The sequence below is a fragment of the Haplochromis burtoni genome, unplaced genomic scaffold (assembly GCF_018398535.1).
Source record: "Haplochromis burtoni strain Fernald_Lab_line unplaced genomic scaffold, NCSU_Asbu1 Contig_56, whole genome shotgun sequence".
Classification (NCBI taxonomy): Eukaryota; Metazoa; Chordata; class Actinopteri; order Cichliformes; family Cichlidae; genus Haplochromis; species Haplochromis burtoni.
In genome coordinates this window covers 2,458,890-2,480,395 of record NW_024582417.1, presented here as the reverse complement: position 1 = coordinate 2,480,395, position 21,506 = coordinate 2,458,890, and the positions used below count along the sequence as shown (strand labels likewise).

General features: G+C 38.7%; 3 protein-coding genes across 5 annotated transcripts in view; 1 reads left to right on the top strand and 2 right to left on the bottom strand.

Moving 5' to 3' along the window:
- Positions 1 to 11: 11 nt before the first annotated feature.
- Positions 12 to 7,789, bottom strand: LOC102298187 (V-type proton ATPase catalytic subunit A). Of its 2 annotated transcripts, none has more exons than XM_005922227.2 (15): positions 7,640 to 7,789; positions 6,994 to 7,102; positions 6,432 to 6,560; positions 6,052 to 6,266; positions 5,828 to 5,965; positions 5,598 to 5,749; positions 5,015 to 5,177; positions 4,779 to 4,887; positions 4,420 to 4,542; positions 3,078 to 3,192; positions 2,799 to 2,862; positions 2,492 to 2,695; positions 1,161 to 1,255; positions 824 to 995; positions 12 to 710 (listed from the first exon to the last, which is right to left on the bottom strand). In XM_005922227.2, the coding sequence occupies exons 2-15, from the start codon at positions 7,073 to 7,075 to the stop codon at positions 618 to 620; spliced, it is 1,854 nt and encodes a 617-aa protein (XP_005922289.1). In that variant the 5' UTR covers positions 7,076 to 7,102; positions 7,640 to 7,789; the 3' UTR covers positions 12 to 617. The 2 variants fall into 2 exon arrangements, with proteins under 2 accessions (XP_005922289.1, XP_014189044.1); XM_014333558.2 differs by lacking the exon at positions 7,640 to 7,789 and adding an exon at positions 7,238 to 7,607.
- A 1,043-nt stretch (positions 7,790 to 8,832) lies between these two features.
- wasf3a (WASP family member 3a) lies at positions 8,833 to 14,876 on the bottom strand. Its single transcript, XM_005922226.3, has 9 exons — positions 14,703 to 14,876; positions 13,283 to 13,493; positions 11,723 to 11,857; positions 11,468 to 11,621; positions 11,262 to 11,379; positions 10,986 to 11,170; positions 10,355 to 10,576; positions 9,971 to 10,275; positions 8,833 to 9,835 (listed from the first exon to the last, which is right to left on the bottom strand). Exons 2-9 carry the CDS (start codon positions 13,413 to 13,415, stop codon positions 9,678 to 9,680), a joined length of 1,410 nt encoding a protein of 469 aa, XP_005922288.1. The 5' UTR covers positions 13,416 to 13,493; positions 14,703 to 14,876; the 3' UTR covers positions 8,833 to 9,677.
- Positions 14,877 to 17,218: 2,342 nt separating this feature from the next.
- LOC102297368 (cilia- and flagella-associated protein 100) overlaps positions 17,219 to 21,506 on the top strand; it is a 10,460-nt gene continuing 6,172 nt past the window's right edge. The window contains exons 1-10 of one of the 2 annotated variants that reach the window (XM_042220881.1): positions 17,219 to 17,333; positions 17,702 to 17,754; positions 18,804 to 18,941; positions 19,037 to 19,101; positions 19,833 to 19,984; positions 20,109 to 20,192; positions 20,320 to 20,459; positions 20,630 to 20,717; positions 20,944 to 20,986; positions 21,083 to 21,228. In XM_042220881.1, coding sequence (XP_042076815.1) covers positions 18,821 to 18,941; positions 19,037 to 19,101; positions 19,833 to 19,984; positions 20,109 to 20,192; positions 20,320 to 20,459; positions 20,630 to 20,717; positions 20,944 to 20,986; positions 21,083 to 21,228 — 839 coding nt within the window. In that variant the 5' untranslated portion in view covers positions 17,219 to 17,333; positions 17,702 to 17,754; positions 18,804 to 18,820. Of the gene's footprint in view, positions 17,334 to 17,701; positions 17,755 to 18,803; positions 18,942 to 19,036; positions 19,102 to 19,820; positions 19,985 to 20,108; positions 20,193 to 20,319; positions 20,460 to 20,629; positions 20,718 to 20,943; positions 20,987 to 21,082; positions 21,229 to 21,506 lie in introns of both variants that reach the window. The other variant, XM_042220880.1, reaches the window with a different exon arrangement.

Here is a 21,506-nt window from a genome sequence, read left to right as displayed (position 1 = left end):
GAAATAAAATCTTACTGAAACCATCTACTTTATTTATTTCCCATTTATTTAGGGAGACAATAATGTACCATGGACAAAACAGCAAGACTTCTTTTACAACACAAACCAATAATCTCATTCATTCACATTTTACACATAATATCAAGTATATATTCCACAGCATCACAATCACACTTTAGAGGTAAGACGTGGAAGAACTCACATCCCCTGAATACACTGCCTCTGTCCCTTTATCCACGTTCATGTTCCCATTTGATTAAATATCTGCATTGATCACTGTTACATCTGGGGGAAAGAGACATCAACTCTTTTTTCGCAGCTACTAGTGGAGTGCGAGTGCAGCACTTGATTGGGGCGAATTTATTTAAGTAATATTCTGAGACAGCCTAAGGGGATTTCGGTACTGTTTTTTTTTTATGAGTAAACTTGTCAAAAATCAGCAAAATGAAATACAATTTGTGTAGGTCATGGAATGTTTAAGGGGCGTAAACATCAAGGAGAAAAAAAAAAGACTATGTGACTGTGGCAGACATTCAGAACATGGGCCAATCAGTCTTTACTATGTTGCACTGCACTGGGGTCTGGATATCTGAGAGACAAGCTGAGAGGTAGGAAACTCACTCCTCCAAGGTTCGGAAAGCATTCTGCATGTCCTCCAACAGTTGGGCGTAGTCTCCTTTGATCTTTGCTTCACCATCCTTGACAGGATCCTGAACGATACATGAAAGGCACAAAATCTTTTAAGGGGGTTGATGATCAATATGGCAAAGAAAAAACAAAACAAAACCAAACATCTCCTGCCACATGAGAAACAAATGTGTACCTTGAACTTCATGGAGCTGATCTTGTACAGGATCTCCCCCATGTTTTCCCTGATGATGGCCCAGGTGATTTTGTTGTCACTCTGAGCTGTGGACTCCACCGCATGTCGGGCCATGTCGTAAAATGCTATCATGTTTGAGAGGATGCCAACAGTTTTGTAGAAGGGGCAAAACCTAAAAGAATATTTACACACATGTTGTTTAATACTTTTTCCTGTTTTCATGGGAATTACAGTAATATCATAAAATACAACATCCAAAATGCACAATTACAAGAGTCAGCATGTTCTTTTAAGACTTTCAATGTAATCTGTCTAAATGTAAGTGCTTTGTATTCACCTGTCATAGGGAGTATAACCATTCTGCTGCAGGTAGTCGTCCTTAATGAGCTTAGCAACTTCTAGAGTAATTTTATCAGTCTCAGCGAGTGAAGCCTGGGAACAAAACCAGATGAGTTCTTGTTATATTTTTCTAGTCATTGCCACATATATATATATTTTTTTTTACATATAATGTATCCACTAACTTGGCTTAGAAAAAATATACATGAAAAGAGATTAAGTATTAGATTGCATTTGATACACTGGGCCTTTTGTACCAACACATGTTCCTTCAGTCTCATGTACAGACTTCACTCTCTTCAATCTCCCACCTTCATCTGGTAAAACTGATCAACAGATCTAAACCCATTTAGAGTCCATAGTAACAGAGCTCGTAGAACTTCCAAAGCATTCAAACTGAATGAAAATTGTAATGATTAACATGAATTCAGACCATTTACTGTTCATTGGTCATTAAAATGGACATAAAACACTACATGCATTAACGCTAATTTACACCTTTGAACACTACTTAAAAAAACTGTCACAGATTAAACACTATCCGTGAAGTTGGATTTTAAAAAATGAGTGTTTGCAGTAGAGCATTTGTGGCGCCATCATGTGGCAGTACAGAATATTACTTCACTAAGTCAATTTGTTGGTTGCTGCCAATAGACTTACATTAGTCTATTAGTTTTTGTGGAAATCATGGAAACTAAAATGAAAAGCAGGGTCACTTTTGCACCACCCTGGCAGTATTCAAGAGAGGAGACATGCTCTGCCAGCTGATTATGTCACTCAGTCTGTATACACAACCCAACAATGGACAAACCAGTGCATTACCAAAAGGTGGATTCTCCCATTTGACTGCATGTAGCTTAAAAAAAGAAAAGTGATCGCAGCAGCCAGGGGCAACAGAAAAGTGACGCCCTTAAACTGTTTTAGTTTTAGTCTCTGAGTTTTATCCAGTATGTGACTAGTTAGCAAACACAAAATAATCAACCTTGTGACGTCATGTTCTGTATCTCACAAGAAAACGCTATAATTATGTTAAAAACTTCAACTTTAAACACTTATTTTTTAAATTCAGCCACAGAGGCAGAGTTCAATCTGTGACAATGTCTTTTAGAGTAGGGCTCAATACTGTAACCTAACATGCTTGTGTTTGGACAGTAGGAAAGAGATGGTGTGTCCAGAGAGACTCTGAGCATACAAACTCCACACATAAAGGAGCACAGACTGCACAGTGACACAGTGGTTAGCACTGTTGCTTCATGGTAATGACATTCTGGGTTCGATCCATTGCGCTGCTGGGGACAGTTTTAGACCATTTAATATAAACTGACTCACTTTGCCAACAAGCTGCACAATCTCAGCCAGGTCCTCTTCTTCCTGTAGAATCTCTTTTGCTTTTGTGCGAAGAGGAACAAACTCCGGGAAATGTTTGTCATAATATTCATCCAGAGCTCGTGTGTACTTGCTGTAGCTGATGAGCCAGTTTACAGACGGGAAGTGTTTTCTCTGAGCCAGCTTCTTGTCCAGCCCCCAGAACACCTGCAAACAACAACAAAAACACAGGACAGTGTAAAAGAGAGACACTTTCACTTTAAGGTGAATTCGGTCAAATGTTTGCATTAAGTTTCTACATTTTACTTACCTGAACGATTCCCAGTGTGGCTGAAGTGACAGGATCGGAGAAGTCTCCACCAGGAGGTGACACACTAAGGAGTTCACAGTATTAAAGGTAAAGTTTACTAATAAAATAATCACCTGCTGGATTCTATTTAAAGGTTTCACATGAAAAACTTTACATTTTCTAACTAATTTTCCCACCGAAGCAAACTCAATATAACGACGTGCAGCAGTCAATGACCATCTACAGAACGTGCACAAACAAACAAAAAGCACAAACTTGCTTATATAAATGTGAACTCACGCTCCTACGATGCTAACGCTGCCTTCTCTCTCTGGATTTCCCAGGCACTTCACACGTCCAGCACGCTCATAGAAGGAAGCCAGTCTGGCGCCCAGGTAAGCCGGATACCCGCTGTCTGCAGCCAGCAACACAAAGGTAAATGCTTCACATGAGTTTACCTACTGTGTGAGAGGGTCTTAACAAAATCTGAATGAACTGTACTATGAAGTGAGTTCAACATACCCAGGGTATCCTTCTGTTATCTGGACTCACTTAAACTAGCACTGGTGCTCAGGATAAGCAGTCAAACAAAGCTAATTATCATCTTGCTAAGTTAACCCAGTGTTTCCTCTGCACGTTCACAGGAAAAGGGTGGTGTCGGCAACCAATCACAATTTTCTTCTTACTATAACAATCGCGGTGTATGTATGTATATATGCACCCCCATCTCTTTCTTAATAGGTGGGCCAATCTGAAGGAAACACGAACATTGCCACACACAATGCGATTATTAACATCTATGTTTTTAAAACGATTCATTCATTGCAATTCTTCTCATTTTCATATATACCATTTTAATTTCGACATCCCGATATTCTGCGATATTATGTTCTTACGCTTGCCTTTATTTCAGCTGCAGCTCCAGTGTTGTTTAACATCTGAGAGTAAAGATTAAATAACAAACATGGGCTTAGACTACAGACGGATTTGATAGAAGGTCTTCAAGTACAGTGTAGGCGTCCTGTTTTAGGATTGTATCTTAAAACTTCTAGAACAATAAAATTACTGTATAATTGCAGCCCTACATAAAAGGGGAAAAATTTTTTGTCTAAGAATATATATTTATTACCAACGCTCATCAGGTAAACTGGTAAACATTAGACACTATTGAAAGACTTTAAACCCTCCTATCTCCACACAGATGTCCAAATGATCCTTCAGGAATAGTGACACTATTTTCTGGAGAACTGAATGGTCAGTAGGAGGTGACTTTTGTACCTGCTGATCTCTAATCTAGAACCAGAGCCGGTTAAATTCACAACATAAGTTACCTTGGCAGTATACCCTGGTAAGAAATAAACCACCTTCATAGTACAGAAACCCCAGAGCTAACCCTGAAGTTACCTAATGAAGTCCTGATTAATAGTACATCCTCACTAGTTAAATGAAAAAGAAAGTGCTTTAGAACATGAATCAAAATGGAATTAGTAAAATAAACCAAATATATTACAAAAAAAAGCCCTGAAATAAATGTTACTGAACTACAGTATGAGGTGACTTTTGTACCTGCTGATGTCTAATCTAGATCAGCAGGTACAAAACAAACATGTTTTGAGATTTTGACTGTGACCACTGAACTCACCAGCAGGCATTTCAGCCAGTCTTCCAGAGATTTCTCTCAGAGCTTCGGCCCATCGAGACGTCGAATCAGCCATCATGCTCACATTGTAGCCCATATCTCTGAAGTATTCAGACAGTGTGATCCCTGCACAGGCAAAAGTTTGACATTTGATGACACTTTCAAAATACTGTGCAGGAAGAGGAAAAAACAACAACAAAATACACACTAGCTCACTACTAGCTACTTTCATAAAGTTCTGAATAGGATTTTAGAGTGTTTTAAGTTTTTCAATTACTTTTCAATTACTTTTTTTTTTTAAGTATGTAGTAAAAGTTAAGGTTAACAATGACGCAGTTCTCTGTAACGTCGGCAGCTTATACCTGTGTAAATGGAAGCCTCTCTAGCAGCCACGGGCATGTTGGAGGTGTTAGCAACCAGCGCTGTTCTCTTCATGATGCTCTCAACTTTGCCGTCAACTTCCATAGTGAGCTAGTGGCAAGAGCAGTGTGAACAACAGCCTTAGCTTAAGCGAGTCAAAAGTGATGCTGTAGTGCGTTTGTTACAGTAGACAGAAAAAAACTTAAATAACAAATCGAAAGCTTTGTAATCTTCAAACCTCGGGGAAATCTCGCAGCACTTCAGACATTTCGTTTCCACGCTCTCCACAGCCGACATAGATGATGACATCACTGTTGGAGTACTTGGACAATGACTGCGAGATCACAGTCTTTCCACATCCAAAGGCTCCTGGTATAGCAGTAGTGCCACCCTGCACACAGCTGTAAAGCACAACAGCCACATGGTCTTACTATGTAATAAATAACTAAACAATCCACCAGTGAAAAACCCACTTTTCATAATATGTGATATGCAGTACTTGCAGTACCACCACCCACTGTAAGGCTTATGGGCTGCCCTAAATTAACACTATTGATAATCACTATAATCCTTTTTTTATGGTTAAGTAATGGTTAATCCACCAGTATGTGCACGATTTTTAAACAAAATTATATTTTTAATGCTGAAAATAATTTCAAATTTACTGATTTATAAAAAAAGTTTGTTTTAAACATGTTTTTGAAAGATTTCAAAAATATTAGTGTTTTCTTGTTTTTATGACAGGCGGTTTAATAAATCTGTTAAGCGGCATATATTACGGTAAATAAAGATGTCATAATGCACAGCAAATGAATACTCACGGGAAAAGTGCATCCAGAACTCTCTGGCCGGTCAGCAGTGGATGATTAGCTGGTAGTTTTTCTGTGACGGGGCGGATTTGTCGTACTGGCCACACTTGCACCATGCTGAGTTTCTCTTTAATGCCTTCAAACTCAAGCTCCAGAACCACATCCTGAATGCAAGAAAACCCCCAAATCAGTTTTGTTTTTATCCAAAATAAAAAGCACTTTGTTTCAAGTGCAACACTCACTGAAATGTCGTAGTTTCCAGGTGGAGCCAGGTAGGTTATGGTGCCTCTGCTACGAGGTGGAAGCATTAGCTTGTGTTTGATTAAGGAGTTTTCAAATACCATACCATAGATATCTCCACCAGTTACGTGACTGCCGACCTGGCGAGGGGATCACATTTTTGGTCAGCACACTTAAGAAGAAAAGACTGAAAGGACTCATCACTGCAACAATGCGCCTTCCTTACCCGAAGGTTCTGCCCGGGCGTAAATTCCCATTTGTTGTCTCTGTTGAGAGCACCAATGTTTACTCCTCTTGGGATGTAAATACTGTTAGTGAGGTCATTGATGTCTTTTAGTGGGCGCTGGATACCGTCAAAGATGGAGCCCATGATACCCGGTCCCAGCTCTACTGACAGGGGCTTTCCAGTTCGCAGGACAGGGTCCCCGACAGACACGCCAGCTGTATGATCAAGTTAGGGTCACCAAACAAACCACGAAATGTCTGAAACATGTGATATCTTCCAAGCAGCTTTTCTTAATGCAATTCAGTCTGATTTGTTTTTGGTTTTTTTTTACTTTTGATGTTTGACAAAAGATGAACGAAACACGGCAGCAGAAAGGATACATGTCTCCTCGTAGACCTGGATAGTTGCCATGTCCCCTTCTAAACGGATGATTTCTCCCACCAGCTCACTGTGACCGACTCGAACCAGCTCATACATGGCTGCTCCTGCCATGGCGGTAGCTGTCACCACTGATGGCAATAGCAAGAAAGAAAATTACAGATACTGAAACGATTAACAAACAATCAGAAGTTTTACTTGTTTATATTTTCAACTGGGACAATTTCAAAGAGATTATTAAGACAAAAATGACAAATGTTATAGCTTGAACATATGTGACAGACCAAGGATATCCTTAAGCAGAAGTCATGCAGTTCAGGATAACTATATAATCTACAGCTATGCTAGAGAGGCATTCTTTAGTGAGATTAGACATGTTTTATACCCAGTTTATACCCTGTTACCCCTGCTGGGTAATAACAGGAAATGTCATGATTTTGTCATCATGTGATCAACTTCCTTAATTTGTCAGCTACTTAGCTAAACATTGCAACCATACTACTTTTAACTACATTCAACCTGATAGATTCTAGCCATTTAAAAGGCAAGGAGAATAAACCAGACCTGGTCCAGAAACACCGTGTACATATCCAAACTGGCTTTCTCGGTCCTCATCCTGGATCTTGGGAAGTTTTGAGGTATCCATCTTGATAGTTTATATCTTACTAAATTCCTTGAGGGGCACACAGAGGACAAAATATGCTTTCAAGTCATTTTATAACACTCACACACAAGTTAAGACATCGTGCAATACTTAATTATTAGCCAGGGTAGAGTTATTGTATTACTATTATTTTTCCAGACTTACTTTAGATGCTAGTGTGACAGGGAGAATTATGCGAGCACCGTGACTTGGTGGTTTCTCTCATGAATGAATGACCACATCTAACAGTGTTAGGTCGTGAGCTAACTCTGCTAAAGCTTCATTTTCCTTCCATCAGATACTAAAGATGAGGTAAAATGAGTCAGCGCTGCCATTCCTGGCCAGATGGTAGCTTGTTTGTTCCTCCATACGGAAGGCTGAGAGTAAAGCTGATTTGAGCGTGTGCACGTATAAGTCAGGTGACTAGTTAGCACACACTAGCTATGTTCATCATCATCGTTCACAGTTTAAGCTAAACAAAGAATTTTACACTCGAAATTTGCCCCATAACTGAAAGGCAAGCTGGTGGGAATGTAAAACCCTACAAAGCCTGTATAAATACTATACCTTATTACAATGGTCAGCTGTCCAGATTTATGTCTACTGTAGAAGACTGAGGAGGAGCTTCGCTGTGCTAATCACCTGCCAACCAGTACACTGTCACGGGACGAAAACATCTCCATTGCGGCTCAACTCGCTTCCTGTCTTGCAACGCTGGCAGTTATTACAGAGCCAACATGGCGTCTAATAGTTAACAGTTTCTCAAGTTCCGTTGAGCTACACTTTGGCATCGGGTGACCTCTGCTGGGTGTGAATGAATTTACAGGCCTCGTTGTGTCATTGTTTTCTTTATTTTATTAAATAGTTATAGTCCATAATTAATTTAGCATTTTTAATATTATATTATATTTTTATTGACCCTATGATATAGCCTATAAAATTAAAACTGAAAATTGGTTGCAGAATTAAAAACGGTTTTGGTTTCTGTAACTTAAGTGGCTGTAAAGTTGATTTGGTTGCAGTTTTGAGAGCACAAACTTTTGAATCACCTCATTGTCCTTCCAGGTACTGTAACTTGAAAAATGTTCACAGTAAATTTTTTTCATTCCTTATTTAAATATCCCCAAATTATTGTTCAAAAACTGGTTAAATGAAGAAAAAAAAATTGAGTGTGAGGCAGTGTTACCAGTTTTGGTGCGTTCATATATGAAGTCCTTTAATGATTTGCACATTTGCACATTGACTGTTTTGATTATCATTTTTTATGTACTTAAATTTACATATCACTTTAGTTCTCAGTTGATCAGTGAATTTAGCCATCTCGTGTCTCTTTGTGATCATTTACTTGTAATTTTGATTTTGTTGTGTATTATATTACTCCTTTTTGTCTGACAGAGGTAATTTTCCATCATTTTGTAGTCATTGTGTGACCATATTTTTGTGTCTGTGCTCAAATTCTATGATATTCTGTCTGATTTTGCCTGTTTTTAATCTCTTTGTAGCCACTCTATGCCTCTTTTTGGCTACTTTGTATGTCTGCAGGGTTGTTTAGGTCATTTTTGCCTTTACGGTCATTCAAAGTCATTATGTGTATTCATCATATGTCTCTGCAACATATTTTTGACCCACTGGCCCATCCCCATTAAGGTTGTGCAAAAATCTATAAATAATTTTCAAGTGGGTTTTGACCTCTATCTAGTGGAGTTTAAGTTAAAAAGAAAGAAGTAAAAAAGAAAAAAGACAAGGACTTAATGATAGCATGATTTTCTTACTAATTTGGAAAGTTTATTGATATATCAGTATTTGTAAAGACGCATCACAACAAATAGAATTAATGTCAGACATGATACCTTCATACACACAATCAGAACTGAGAAATTGTTACAACTTGAGGTAGCTATTACAAAACTAATGGAATTAAGTGTGAGATTAGGAAGATTAAATTAAAACAAAAACCCTTGAATCTTTCAATATTATGGTATGATTCAGTGCTTGTTTATATCACAGCACATATTTTAACTTGTCATAGTAGGGAAAGCACAGGCTTGCTCTACTTGTGTGTTTGAGTGTTTGAGCCGGCTAGTTAGGTAGTGTGCCAATGAGCCAGCATGCCTAATACAAAGACCTTGAAACTGAAGAAGCTATGTGGAGGTCAGCCAATGGTAACATGTATTATTTATATCTATGCTTTTCTTACACTGAAATGCTCTCCGCTGGGATGCTGCTGGACAAAGATAGGAGGTCATCACGTAAGGACATTTTGCTAGAACAAGCAGTATACAAAGACAATCTTAAGAAACTAATGGGTCACATTTCCATGTGATAGAACTGTGTGATTTATCACACACTGACTCTGTTTTGAAATGAGGATATTAACCTGTTACAAAACAAACTGGTGCAAACTGTGTAGATGTGCTAGATTAGTGGTTCAGTTGCTCATGAAATATTTATTATGAAAGTAGAAATAAAAACCACAAGGTAGAGGTATTTTGGCAGTAGTGGCTTGGTACAAAGACTCCACTAGATGGAGCTAGATGGAGTGTTTCACAGTTTTCTTTCATCTGTGCTGAAGATCCAGTGGAGAAAAGAGCAATTCAGTGTTTTGTCAGTCCGACCACTCATTCTCATCAAGCTCAGAGTCCTCCTCAGAGTCGCTGTACTCAACTGCAATGCGTCGGGAAAGGATGGTGGCTACGTCGTTCCCCACCGGCTCCCGCTTGCTCTGCTGCTCCTGCTGCTCTTGGACTTTCTTCAACTGGATGCCTAATGAGGGCACACACATGTAGAGAGAGGACAGAATATTATATGTCTGTATTGCACAGAGTGTTAGCTGCTCACATGTGTGCTCATCTGACCAGCTGGAAGCAATGCCAACTGCGTCTAAGCACGCTGACTCACCCATGCGGATGGCAGACAGCAGGTCACTTCTTGCGTCTCTCACAGGTTTGGTCTCACGTCTGCAGCCTTCACTGTGTCCCGCTAGGTGTGAGGGTGCAGATGGCGGAGGGAGAGGAGGAGGTGGGGGACCTGGGGGTTGAGGGACCGTGTGATTCCCTGGAGGAGGTATTGGTGGGAGTGGGCAGGCCGGGCCCGCGTGCCCAACGCCATTATGTGGCGCTGGAGGATGTGCACCCAGTGGAAAACCAAAGGCTGTCTGGGCTGATGGGATTGGAGGGCCGGGGGCAGGGGGTGGTGGGATAGACCTGTGTGACAGTAAAAGAAAGAGGATTAAGTTGCAGATGCCCAAAAAGAGTATATTATATTTCAATTTCTCTCACATACTTGTAATCTGCAGGGAGACGAATTGAACCGTTCATTCGGTCTGCAGCACGAGGCTCTGCTGCGGCATAGGTTACTCTCTTGTAGTTGACATCAATGCTTTGGTATTCATGCTCCACAGGTGGTGAGGGATGCGTGTTCCCAGGAACGTAATCGTGAGACTTGGCAGAGTTACAAGCAGCATGGGCAGGCACTGGAGGGATGGGGTAATCTAAGAGGTCAGGCCTGGATAAACAGTAAAAGAGAGTTTGTTATGCAGATGCAGATCCAGATGGTAGATTTGTTGTTACAATATCAAAGCCGACGCTTTACACAACAAAGATATTACAATTTGGGTCACAAGGTCCTATTTGTGAAAACGGATCTACCCCTCCTTTTGGGCACACACACACACACACACACACACACACACACACACACACACGTCCCCCCCATCTGCTAAGTTTTATTTTAAAAGTATCATAAATCTACAATAATTTTACAAATTTCTCCATAAAAATACAACTAGGATAAATAAGATCTACATCATTAGTCCCAAAGATGGGAAATTCTTTAATTCCCTCTGTAGCGTTGTATTATACAGAAAAACACATTGAAAACCTATCCAAAACACAATCTTGGTAGCTTCTCTAACCTCCCATCTGGCGAAAGGGAGCCCTCAGATGATGCTCCTCGCCTGAGACTCTGTGGATGTCTGTGATCTGGACGGAGCTCTTTATCAAACGCCATCATGTTCCACTCCTGCCTGCGGTTTCGTGCCTTTCTGACCTTCTTCACCTCACGCTGAATGGTGCTGCTGTCCACACATCGCTTCTGTTCCTGCAGAAACAACAGGAATACAGAGTTTGAGTAAGCAGTCAGTAAGTAAATACGTAAATGCGTAAACATGATGGGTAAAATGCGCTCTGACCCTATGCCTCCGCCTTTCTTTCCTCTTCTCCTCTGTGTCCTGAAGCATTTTCTCTTTCCACAGGTCAAAAAAGTATGATGGGTCAGAGTAGTATTTCATTGCATCAGTAGAATCCTCTCTGTATTTAAAAACCAATTTCCAACATTAACTGAAGACAGATATCTAACTTTAGAACAGTAAAAAAAGAAAGAAAAACAGTGCAGCACCTGTAAGCAGTGAGGTTGCTGAGAGGAGGAGGTCTGTCACTGCTGTTGTACATGTCGGCTACGGCACTAGGAAGGCTGCCCTTGGATAAAACCTGCTGGTCCTGGACACTCGAGCTTCTGAAGCCCTTCCTCATGTTTATGTCTTGAAGGGAAACTTTAAAAAAGCAAAATTAAGGAGGAAAGTTTGATATAAAGCGTGTAGGAATAACCATAGCAACAAACAGAAGAAGATTCACTGATACCCAATGAACTAACCCTCCTCCACACTGGAGTCTAGTTGGGTGACTTTGATGGCCAAGCGGTCAATTCGATCCTGAAGAGAGTTTGCGCGCACGTAAAAGGTGTTGGCTTCATTAAAAAGCTCCCCGAAAACATTTTCTGCATGCTTACCTGCAACCAGAGCAAGAAAGCGGGAGAGAATAGAGGAAAAGCAATAAATGGAAAGGTGTGTCAAATCTCAATAACATTTAAAAGATAATGGCACCTTAAAGGCAGAGTGTTGATATCAACTATCTAAATTAAACTGCTCAAAATGTTTGTTTCCATTACTCAGTCAGGGGCACATTTCAAACAGCTCTAGTCTGCTTAATGTAAAAGCTATAATTAGACTGCCTGTGTTTGTGTCTCCGCCCAGTTACTTTCCATCTTATCGTGCTGTTGTACAAATCTGTACGCTAAGCTCTAAGCTTCGGTAAGTTTACTAATCGCACACACACACACACACACACGGATGTACAAACTATCAAAGGATATGTTGTAGGATTTCTTCTTGTCTCCTCTCACTTATTTGTAACCACAAAAGCACACAGGCTTTCTAATCTTTATACAGACATTGCAACAACATGTTTAACATTAACCACTGTACTTCTGCACAAACCTGAGTGAAATGCATTTTAGCAACGACTGCAACAAATCACACACTGACAAATTTGATACCCTTAAAATATGTTCTTTGTTTGTTTCTCCCCTCATTCAAAGCCAGCAATTAAGTGACACTCTTATCTGATAATCCCTTTTAAAGGATTAAGAAAACATAAGCACTCCCATGACGTAGAGGGTATATGTCAATATGTCAAATTATTATCCCCAGAAAACTCAATGCGTATTGTGTTGTGTTACAGGACTGATATACACTATGTAGCCAACGGATTAGGTCACACCTCTTAATCTTTGAATTTAGGTATTTTCAGTCCCACTGCCACCGATGTATAAATTCAAGCACTAAGCAGTCTCCCTTTACAAAACATCTTCAAAAGTGTCAATCCTCCTAAAGAATTTGAGTGTGGTGCTGCAACAGGATGTTACTGTTACAAAAAGTCAGTTTTTTGAAATGCCTTCCTTCCTAAATGTTCCACGATCATTTGCAAGTGGCATGTAAAGTTACAGAGCAGGGAGAAAGTGCAGAGCTCCAAAGCTCCTCTAGCATTAACATCAGCACAAAAACTGCACTGGGAGCTTCGTGGCCTGAGTTTCAATGGCTGAGCAGTTCCTCTAGAATTAAGGTGTAGGAAGCCAAGTACTTTGGTCCATATTATGTATTAGTTGTGACAAATCGATCTGTTAAATGCATAATAAATCAAGCTAAAAATCACTGTGTGCAAATTAGTTTCCCACCCCATCACTTCTAACAATCTTTCACAACTTGAAGTAATTATGCCCTGAATATTTAGATAGTTTAGGTTTTTTACTGTATAATTTTCCTTATGATTTAAATTTCGATTTGCTTAATAGTGGCAACACCTTGATTGCATGTAATGAGCACAGGTTAAAGACGCATTGATATTTTATTCTGAATCTGATCAACTGTAAGCTTACTCAGACTGCTGAGCTGTCGAATTATAGCGGACAGCGTGTTGTTGGTTACACATTCCAGCTCGTTGCCAATTCCATCGGGCACGGCACTGTGGCACAGGTGCCGAGGCTCAATGTTCCTCTTCACCAGAGGCATGACCCCTTCTCACATCTCCCCAGCTGCTTGGAGTCAGAGGACAGAGCTGACAGCTCACTGCTTACTGCAACCTGTGGACTAGAACAATCAACATATTAATGCATAAAGTCGATGCAGTCACTAATGTTCTCAAATTAAGTTAATAATTTCACTTTAAATGTGTCTTTATTTTTAAAAAGCAACCCTGTAATGCATAATGCACAATGCATTAGTATGCTTGTTAGCTTTCCATGCTTTTACAATTTAAAAAGTGTGTGGGGAACATGTAATTGAGAGACAAATTAAAAATGACACCTTTGAGGGTTTTTTTTCCAATATTTGCTGCTTTGTACATTGGGCCACTTGCTGTTGAATGTCCCAGTTTATCACTACCTGTCAAAGTGGTACGCCTATTGTATGTAATTGTCCATTTTTGCAAAGAGGTCAACGTACTCGCTGCAACATCTGTTTTATTCAGGAACCTTATTGTGACAAAAGGGGAGCTAACACAGGCACTGTGCGACTGTTTTTTAAGCGAATTTGCATTCCTGTTTACACATCTATATCAGATGAAAACAAGGGATGGCCATGCCAGCACATTGTTAATATAGGTAACAACAAGAACATAAACTACCATATGTAATTTTAACAGCTGTTTTTGCAGCTCTGAAGCTCAAAGAAAATGTTAAATTATGGAGTGGATGCTCATTTAATGCTTGACTGACACTGAGGGAATGATTTTGGTGTAGCATCAGAGGTCCATTCTTCAATTCCCAAAAAACTACATGCTTATATTGTTGGTTAGAGCAAAGGGGCTGTCTGTTAGTTTCTTATTATCATGCATATTATCAATTAATTTGAGCTCAGCCTCATGTATTTATTTATGATCAATTAATAACCAATAGCTGAATGGACAAAGGACAAAAGGACTGCTTTGTAGCATGTTCATGTTAAAACTTTGTGACCTTGGAAAATACAACTTTTATTTGTCCTCCTTAGACTGCTTTAGCTTTAGCTGGACCAGGCTTCCTATTTAGACAGTTAACATTTAATAAAAGTTCACTGAAACAACAAACTGATCACTTAAAATACAAAACTGTTCAATTCTATGATAACATTGTATTTTAAAAAATGTTTTCAATCACAGAATCTGGGGGGGTGGGAGTATGACGTTTCAGTTTTTAAAATTATTTTATTAATTACTTGTACAGGAAAAAAAAGTTTTTTCTCATACTAATATAGAAAACACAACCTGTAACAACAGACCTACATTCACAGCAGCTGAAAACTTGGTCATGATTGTCCTACCATAGAATAGCTTAGCGTTGGCTTGCCGGTTGGCTCGTTTTGTTCACGTCAGCACGCAGGGAAGAAGCTGTCAAAGTCGAGTCCAAGCTGTTTCCTCCAAATTAAACAGACTATTTGCTGGCCTGCTGCAGTCTGTAGTGTACTTTACGTTGACAGTCATCTCTGCAGGGCGGAGTTCACTCTGAAAACAAATCTCCAGTCCAAATCACAGCTTGAGCCATGAGGGGATTTAGTCAGCAGATTACTCCTGTCATCCAATCACAGTCGCCATGGCATCCAGTATTTTATTTCAGGATGTATTAGTCCTATTTTTAAGGGCCACAAGTCAACCTTCTATGAATCGGATATTCGTGTGCCAACCTCAAGTTTTTGACATCACATCAAGACCGAATGAAAAGTTTAACTTTAGTGTGACACAGACACTGCTTATCACTTTTTGATAAGCAGTAAAAAATTTATTGACCGCTTTAGCAAAGTGATTAATTAGCAGAAAATTTTAATATATACAGTGGTTAAAATCTGCATAGTATTCTCAATTCTAAGGGTTAATTTTGTGCATTCTTTAACTTTTGCTCCTTATGTTTTTGTGTGTATGGGTGTCTGTTGTGTGTGTGTTATCACTTCACTTCAGATCAACTACTTGGCGTAAACAGGAGTGTGTCGGTCCCCTTTAGGCTATTAACATCACAGTAGGAATGACCTGGATTAAGAGTGAAATGAGACACTCAGAATTTTATTTGAAAGCTACACACACACACACACACACACACACACACACACACACAGACACACACACAGACACACACACACACACCAACACACACACCAACACACACACCAACACACTCACAGACATATACTGTTTTTTTCTCACAGATGGCATAATCTGGCCTGTGGGAGGGAGTACTGTAACCCACATATCAGGGCTTAAACCTTTTTAAGTAGCACACTGTGAAATTATGATTCAGTTATTACAGGAGCATACCCTATTCTGAGACATTGTCTAATCCAGCTGTCTCAATGCAGTTTGTACAAGTGATAGTTTAAAGTTAACTCCTTATTTTTGCTTTCTTTTTTTGTCCAGATTGAGCAAATTTTTTAAAATATAGAGGAAGAATTGAGATGCGCATAAATACACTTTAAAGGTGGTTCTTTGTCATCTAGCGATGTCTTTTCCAGTTGCTGTGGAATAACTGCCTCTCTGGGGCAATGAATTGCTTGCTTGCTGCAGTCCTCTGGAATCATGACCTAAAAGCAAACCCTTTGTCACTCATCATTCCCTGGTAACTATCAGACCAGAGCTCTGTCATCTGACCTGAAGCGCTTGCTGTCTAATACATGTGCACGGGGTAGCTCATTATTGAATCTGTAATTTTTCATGTATATTTTTTGTTAAAGTGTTTCATGATTTGCAGAAAACGTCACCAAGACACATAGAGTTTCATGTTCATTTTGTCTCTAGAGGGCACTGAAGCATTACTTTTTTCCAGCCTCCTGTAGAGTCTTTTACGGAAGAGTAGTCTGAGGGTAGCATTGCCACTCTTTACATGATAAATATTTCCTTTTAAAATAAAAGGTGCTGACAGCTTGTTCCTCAATATGGTATCCAGGCTCGTTCACTGTGACATATTCCAACACTTGCCCTGAATGCTTTTTTTATTTGAGTTTTGGGGCTAATAGAAGTTTGGGGGTTGCAGCTCTCCTTGGTGTTGGTCTAATTCTTTCTGGGTCTGCACTACAAAATAACGATTCTCATGTATTGCCTCATTGTCTCATGCTGTATACATTCTGATTACATTAATATAATGGTATACTTTTTTTTGCTGTATTTATTAGTCATAGCCACTCAAATGCACAGTAATATATGATTTTGAGCCACCCATCTCTTTCTTTTTTGGTTTTGATTCCAAGGAGTCAGACTTTTTTTAATTAAAAAAAGAAGCTCTTTAGCAATAGTTCCCCAGGTTTTCTGAAGGTCTTTCAAAGTTTTCTTCTTTTCTTTTTTTTGACACCAGTTGCATTTTTTTAACAGTCTTTGTATCTGACTAATTAAAGGGGATTTTGGTTTGTTTATTTCTTTCTCTCTTTATTTGTTATGCCACTTACCAGTGATCTATGAATCATTCAAGCATAACATGACACCCAGCTCAAGGGATGAACCAGACAACTTAACATTTTTATCTTTCTATCTTTCAGGCAATATTCAAAAACACAAGTGGTCATACCAAATATTGTCGTCCAAGCTTGTTAGACTCATACAAACTCAGTTTGAAAACCATTTATGTTACCCCATGTTTCAGTTGCTGTGGCTCAAGACTTTTGCACGTTACTGTAAATAATCTGAAGAATACATAAAATATGAGAAACTGTTATGAGCGTTTATTTATTTTTTAATCATCTTTTGCACATGGAACTAACATTTGCATCTAAACATCAGAAAATTTAAAACATTTCTTGCAGTTTTTTTTACACAGTTCCTCTAAACACTGTCCATTTCCTCAGTCTTAAACAATAGTCACAAAGAAGAAGAAAAACAAGGCAACAGCAACCAGGACAGTCGTCTGTTACTTTTAATCTTAAACATCTCAGTTTGAAGCTCCAGTGTTCCTATCCATATGATAAAGAGAAAGAGTATGTTCAGAGGGTGCAGTCATTGAGTTTTTATGTATTTGGTAATTTATTTGATTTCTGAATTCACCATGTTTTAAATTAAAGTATGCATAAAAAGTGTTATCAATAAGTTAGCATAAAGGCTAACTTCTACTACGGTGTCGATAAGCTAGCAGTTCTACTTACACAGAGGGTTAAGTAAGCTAAGCTAACGCTAGTTCCAGTTTAAGATTTTGGTGGAATTACAAAATGATAAGAATGACAACATCACCTTTCAGTAGGGCAGTCAGTGTTTTTCTTTTGTTATGAATTAGTGTGTTGTTATATGGTTGCTGTTTGTAGTCTGAAGAAACTGCGGCTAAACCTGACTTTAAACGTCTGTTTGTAAGAACAACAGCGAATCTAGCATCAAGCTAAGAGACGTCTTCGCCACTACAGCTAGGTAAGCACCTAAATCATATGTAAAAATTAATTGCTAGTTTTTCACAAAGTTTTGGTGATATTTGTAGTGTCATTTCATCGGATGAAATATGTACTTGTTTAGAAATCGGGACCTTATTTGTTAAAAAAAGTGTTGTGAAATTGTAAAATGTAAATATAGCACTTAACTCCAATGTTGTGAAAAAATATTTGCCCACTCTTTAATTTCTTTTCCTGTGTCATATGTGTCACACTTTAATGTTTCAGAACATCAAATAAATTTGAATACTGGGCAAAGATAATCCACATAAATATAAAATTCAGTTTTTACATGATGAATTAATTTATTTTGAAAAAAATACTATCCAAATCTGTGTTAAAAAAATAATTGCTGCCCAAACCTAATAACTGATTGTACCAGCTTTGGCAGCAAGAACTGCAGTCACATGTTAGGAATAACTGTCAACGAGTCTTTGACATCACTGTGTATGAATTTATGGTCCATGCTTCTTTACTGAATTGCTTTTATTCTCACATAATAAAGTGTTTTCAAGCTTAAGCAGCCCGTTTAAGGTCATGCCAGAGCATCTTGATCAGATTTGACTAGTACAATTGAAAATCTTAATTTGTACTTCATGAGCTTGAGCTTCAGGGCACAAACTGATGGCCATAAATTCTCCTTGAGTATTTTCTGGTTGAGAGCAGTATTCATGGTTCCATCAATTACTCGTCCAGGTCCTGAAGCGGCAAAGCAGCCCCAGACCATCACACTCAACCAGCACCATGTTTGGCTGTTGGTATGATGTTTTTGTTTTTATCCCAGGTGTAACAAGAATTAGACCTTCCAAAACCTTTTAATTTGTCTCATCAGTCAACAGAATATTTTCACAAAATTCTTGGGGAATGCTTTTTGGTAAATTTGAGACGAGCCTTTGAGTTCCTTTTGATCAGCAGCATTTCTTTAACGATGTGAAACATGCAAGTGTGAAAAATACACACACACATACACAAAAACTGTTTCAAAGCACTGTATTGAAAACTATTTTTAGGGTTTGTTTTGACTGTCTTCAGTGCAGGACAGACAAAGCATGTCCACAAATGAGGTGATAGGTCTGCTGTTGAAAGAGGAGGAGGAAAGGGAGAAGAGGAAAAACACATCTCTCCCTACTCAAGACCTCACAGGCATGGCAACGTCTGAGGTTAATCAAGGTGGGTGAAGAAAGAGCAGAATGCAGTGTTTTAAAGGTTATATTTGGTTTGAAGGATTGCTCTCTAGTGTTGACATGACTTATTCTCTTGCTTAGACATTTCTAGGAGAGACAGCAGTGAGAATTGGATCCTCATGTCAGAGAAGAATGCGCAGCTAAAGGTAATGTAATTAAAGGGTCTAAGGCATAGTTTTTGCAAAATCAGCAGTTGCATTAAACAAAAGAAAAGAAAACTTTAGAGGTCCATCATAAGCCCATCAAAATTAGATAGAGATACAGACACTATTATTTTCTCTTACATTAGTTCTTATAATTGTACAACTATGGTTGCATATTTCAAAAATCATTGAAACTAATTTCTGTTTGAGGGGTGGCTCAAAACTTTTGCACATTGTTCTACTTCTATTAAAATGTTTAGCTTGTTTTTCTAGACCCAAGAAGAATCCCTCAATTGTAAGGACTAATCCTGAGGTCGAGATTCTTTCAAAATTCATGTGAGCAAAAGTACAAATATCCTGCTCTTAAATGAAGCTATAGAGATTTTAATCCGACAAACTTTTAATTTGAATGAAAAGATGTTTGGGATTAGCTTTACTTAGGATTTTGCTACAGCCTGGAGAGACTGGAAGCGGGGGAAATAAAATCAAATTTTGTTTGTTAAAAAAGAAGGACGTATTGGCTCTTAAGCGTTATCTCTTCCTTGATTTATATTTCCTAAAATCTGGAACTATTTTTTCAATTGTATGCACATAAAGTCTATCATATTTCATTATTTCTTTAATAAATGTGTTTTCTGTTAGAAAACAGTCATCAAAGCTTTTCTGTCTTTTAATTATGACAAATTTACAGTATGTTAATCTTATGTTGTTAAATAATCCAGTTTGATGATAAGGTGATCAGTTCAAAGATTAAGATGACCGCAAAGGCCATGACTGCACAGAAGTATGTAGTACAAAGACTTGAAGATTTCAAGGCATTTGAAGATTGCTTTTTGAAAGAATTCCTCGCCTCTGTCGAGAAGAAAGTTATGGATGCCCAAAATCTGTAAGCATCAGAAAATTCCCCATATCAAAATGGGATATTTTGATATAAATATTGTTTTGAATAGGGGATGGGTTGATTTAAATATAAATTTTCTGTTGTAATAACTGTAAAACTGCTTTTTTAGCAGGTTGAAAAACTCAAGTAGCTCCATACAGGAAATGAATGATAAGATTGAGAAGGTCACCGATGAAACAGCAATATTAAAAAGGTATGGCTAACAATAGGAATATCATGCATGTCACTTAAATGCGGTACGCATCGGTTTAATGCATAGATCTGTAAAAGAAAGTGACAAATTTGGAATAAGTAGCATGCTAAAGCTTTCTTCTTTATAGTGAAGTTGCCAAGATTGAGAAGGTTCTGAATGAATATAAGAGGTACAGGAGAGTTCTGTTCAAGCTTTCTCCTCCCGAGTGGCAGGAAGCCCAGAAAGCAGCGACTTTAACAACCAAAGGCTTGCCAGACAGACCAGATGGTAGGAAAACAACATTAAATGGATACGGGTCAGACTGGTGTGGGTTTCTTAAATGGGAGACCAGCCTTTTATTAAAAAATAAACCGTGTCTGAGTTACTATTGAATGCATTATAACTGCTGGCATAGAAGCTCACATACATCTGATCTGTAAGTATGAACTTTAACACAGGCTTGGAGAAAGATCTGGATTCCACTCCAGATAGCGTGCTGCCTCCCACCAGTGAGTCTACACTGTCCTCAAACCACAGTGATGCCGTGTAAGAAAGCACACACACACACTATCACCAGTTGGTTCTTTTCTATCAATTCTCAGGTCATTTAATTTGATTAGTTAGTTTGATTAGTTTTAGTTTTGTTGGATAATTTAATCTGTGATGTTATCAGAGCAACAGGGAGCAATGCAACAACAGCAAAGAAGGTGGTAGGAGTTCCAGCAGAATAAAACTTTTTAAAACTATGATCTTAAAATCTATTTCATTTCAGGGTGAAGAATTCCCAGCTGAATGGAAACAACACAATCTATGAGGTCAGAGTTAGTGAGTCTAAAACCAAAGATCATTAAAGCAACAGCCATTTTCATCAGGAGGCTTTATTTACAGTGCTCACTTACCTTTCCCTGCAGGACAAGCTGGAACTATATAACTTCGATCCCCTGGAGGTAATCGTCCTGCTGTCAGAGCTGACTGACCAGAACCTGTCTCTGATTCACAACATCACCAGGATGGATAAGAAAATGGAGCACACTTTCGAGGTCACCATAAAGAAAATGTGAGAATCGCGGTTTTTCTAACAGTTCTTTCAAAGCCAGGTGTACACAGCATGAATTTTGGCTTTTGTGAAGAAGTCCTCACAGTATCTTGCAGATCTCTCGTGACAGCGGTTGGTTGCTTTTTGAACTTACAATTTATGTGACTGCTGCTATGTCTGCTAACCAAGCAAAAGGAAAGCACCAAGGATAGATAGATAGATAGATAGATAGATAGATAGATAGATAGATAGATAGATAGATAGATAGATAGATAGATAGATAGATAGATAGATAGATA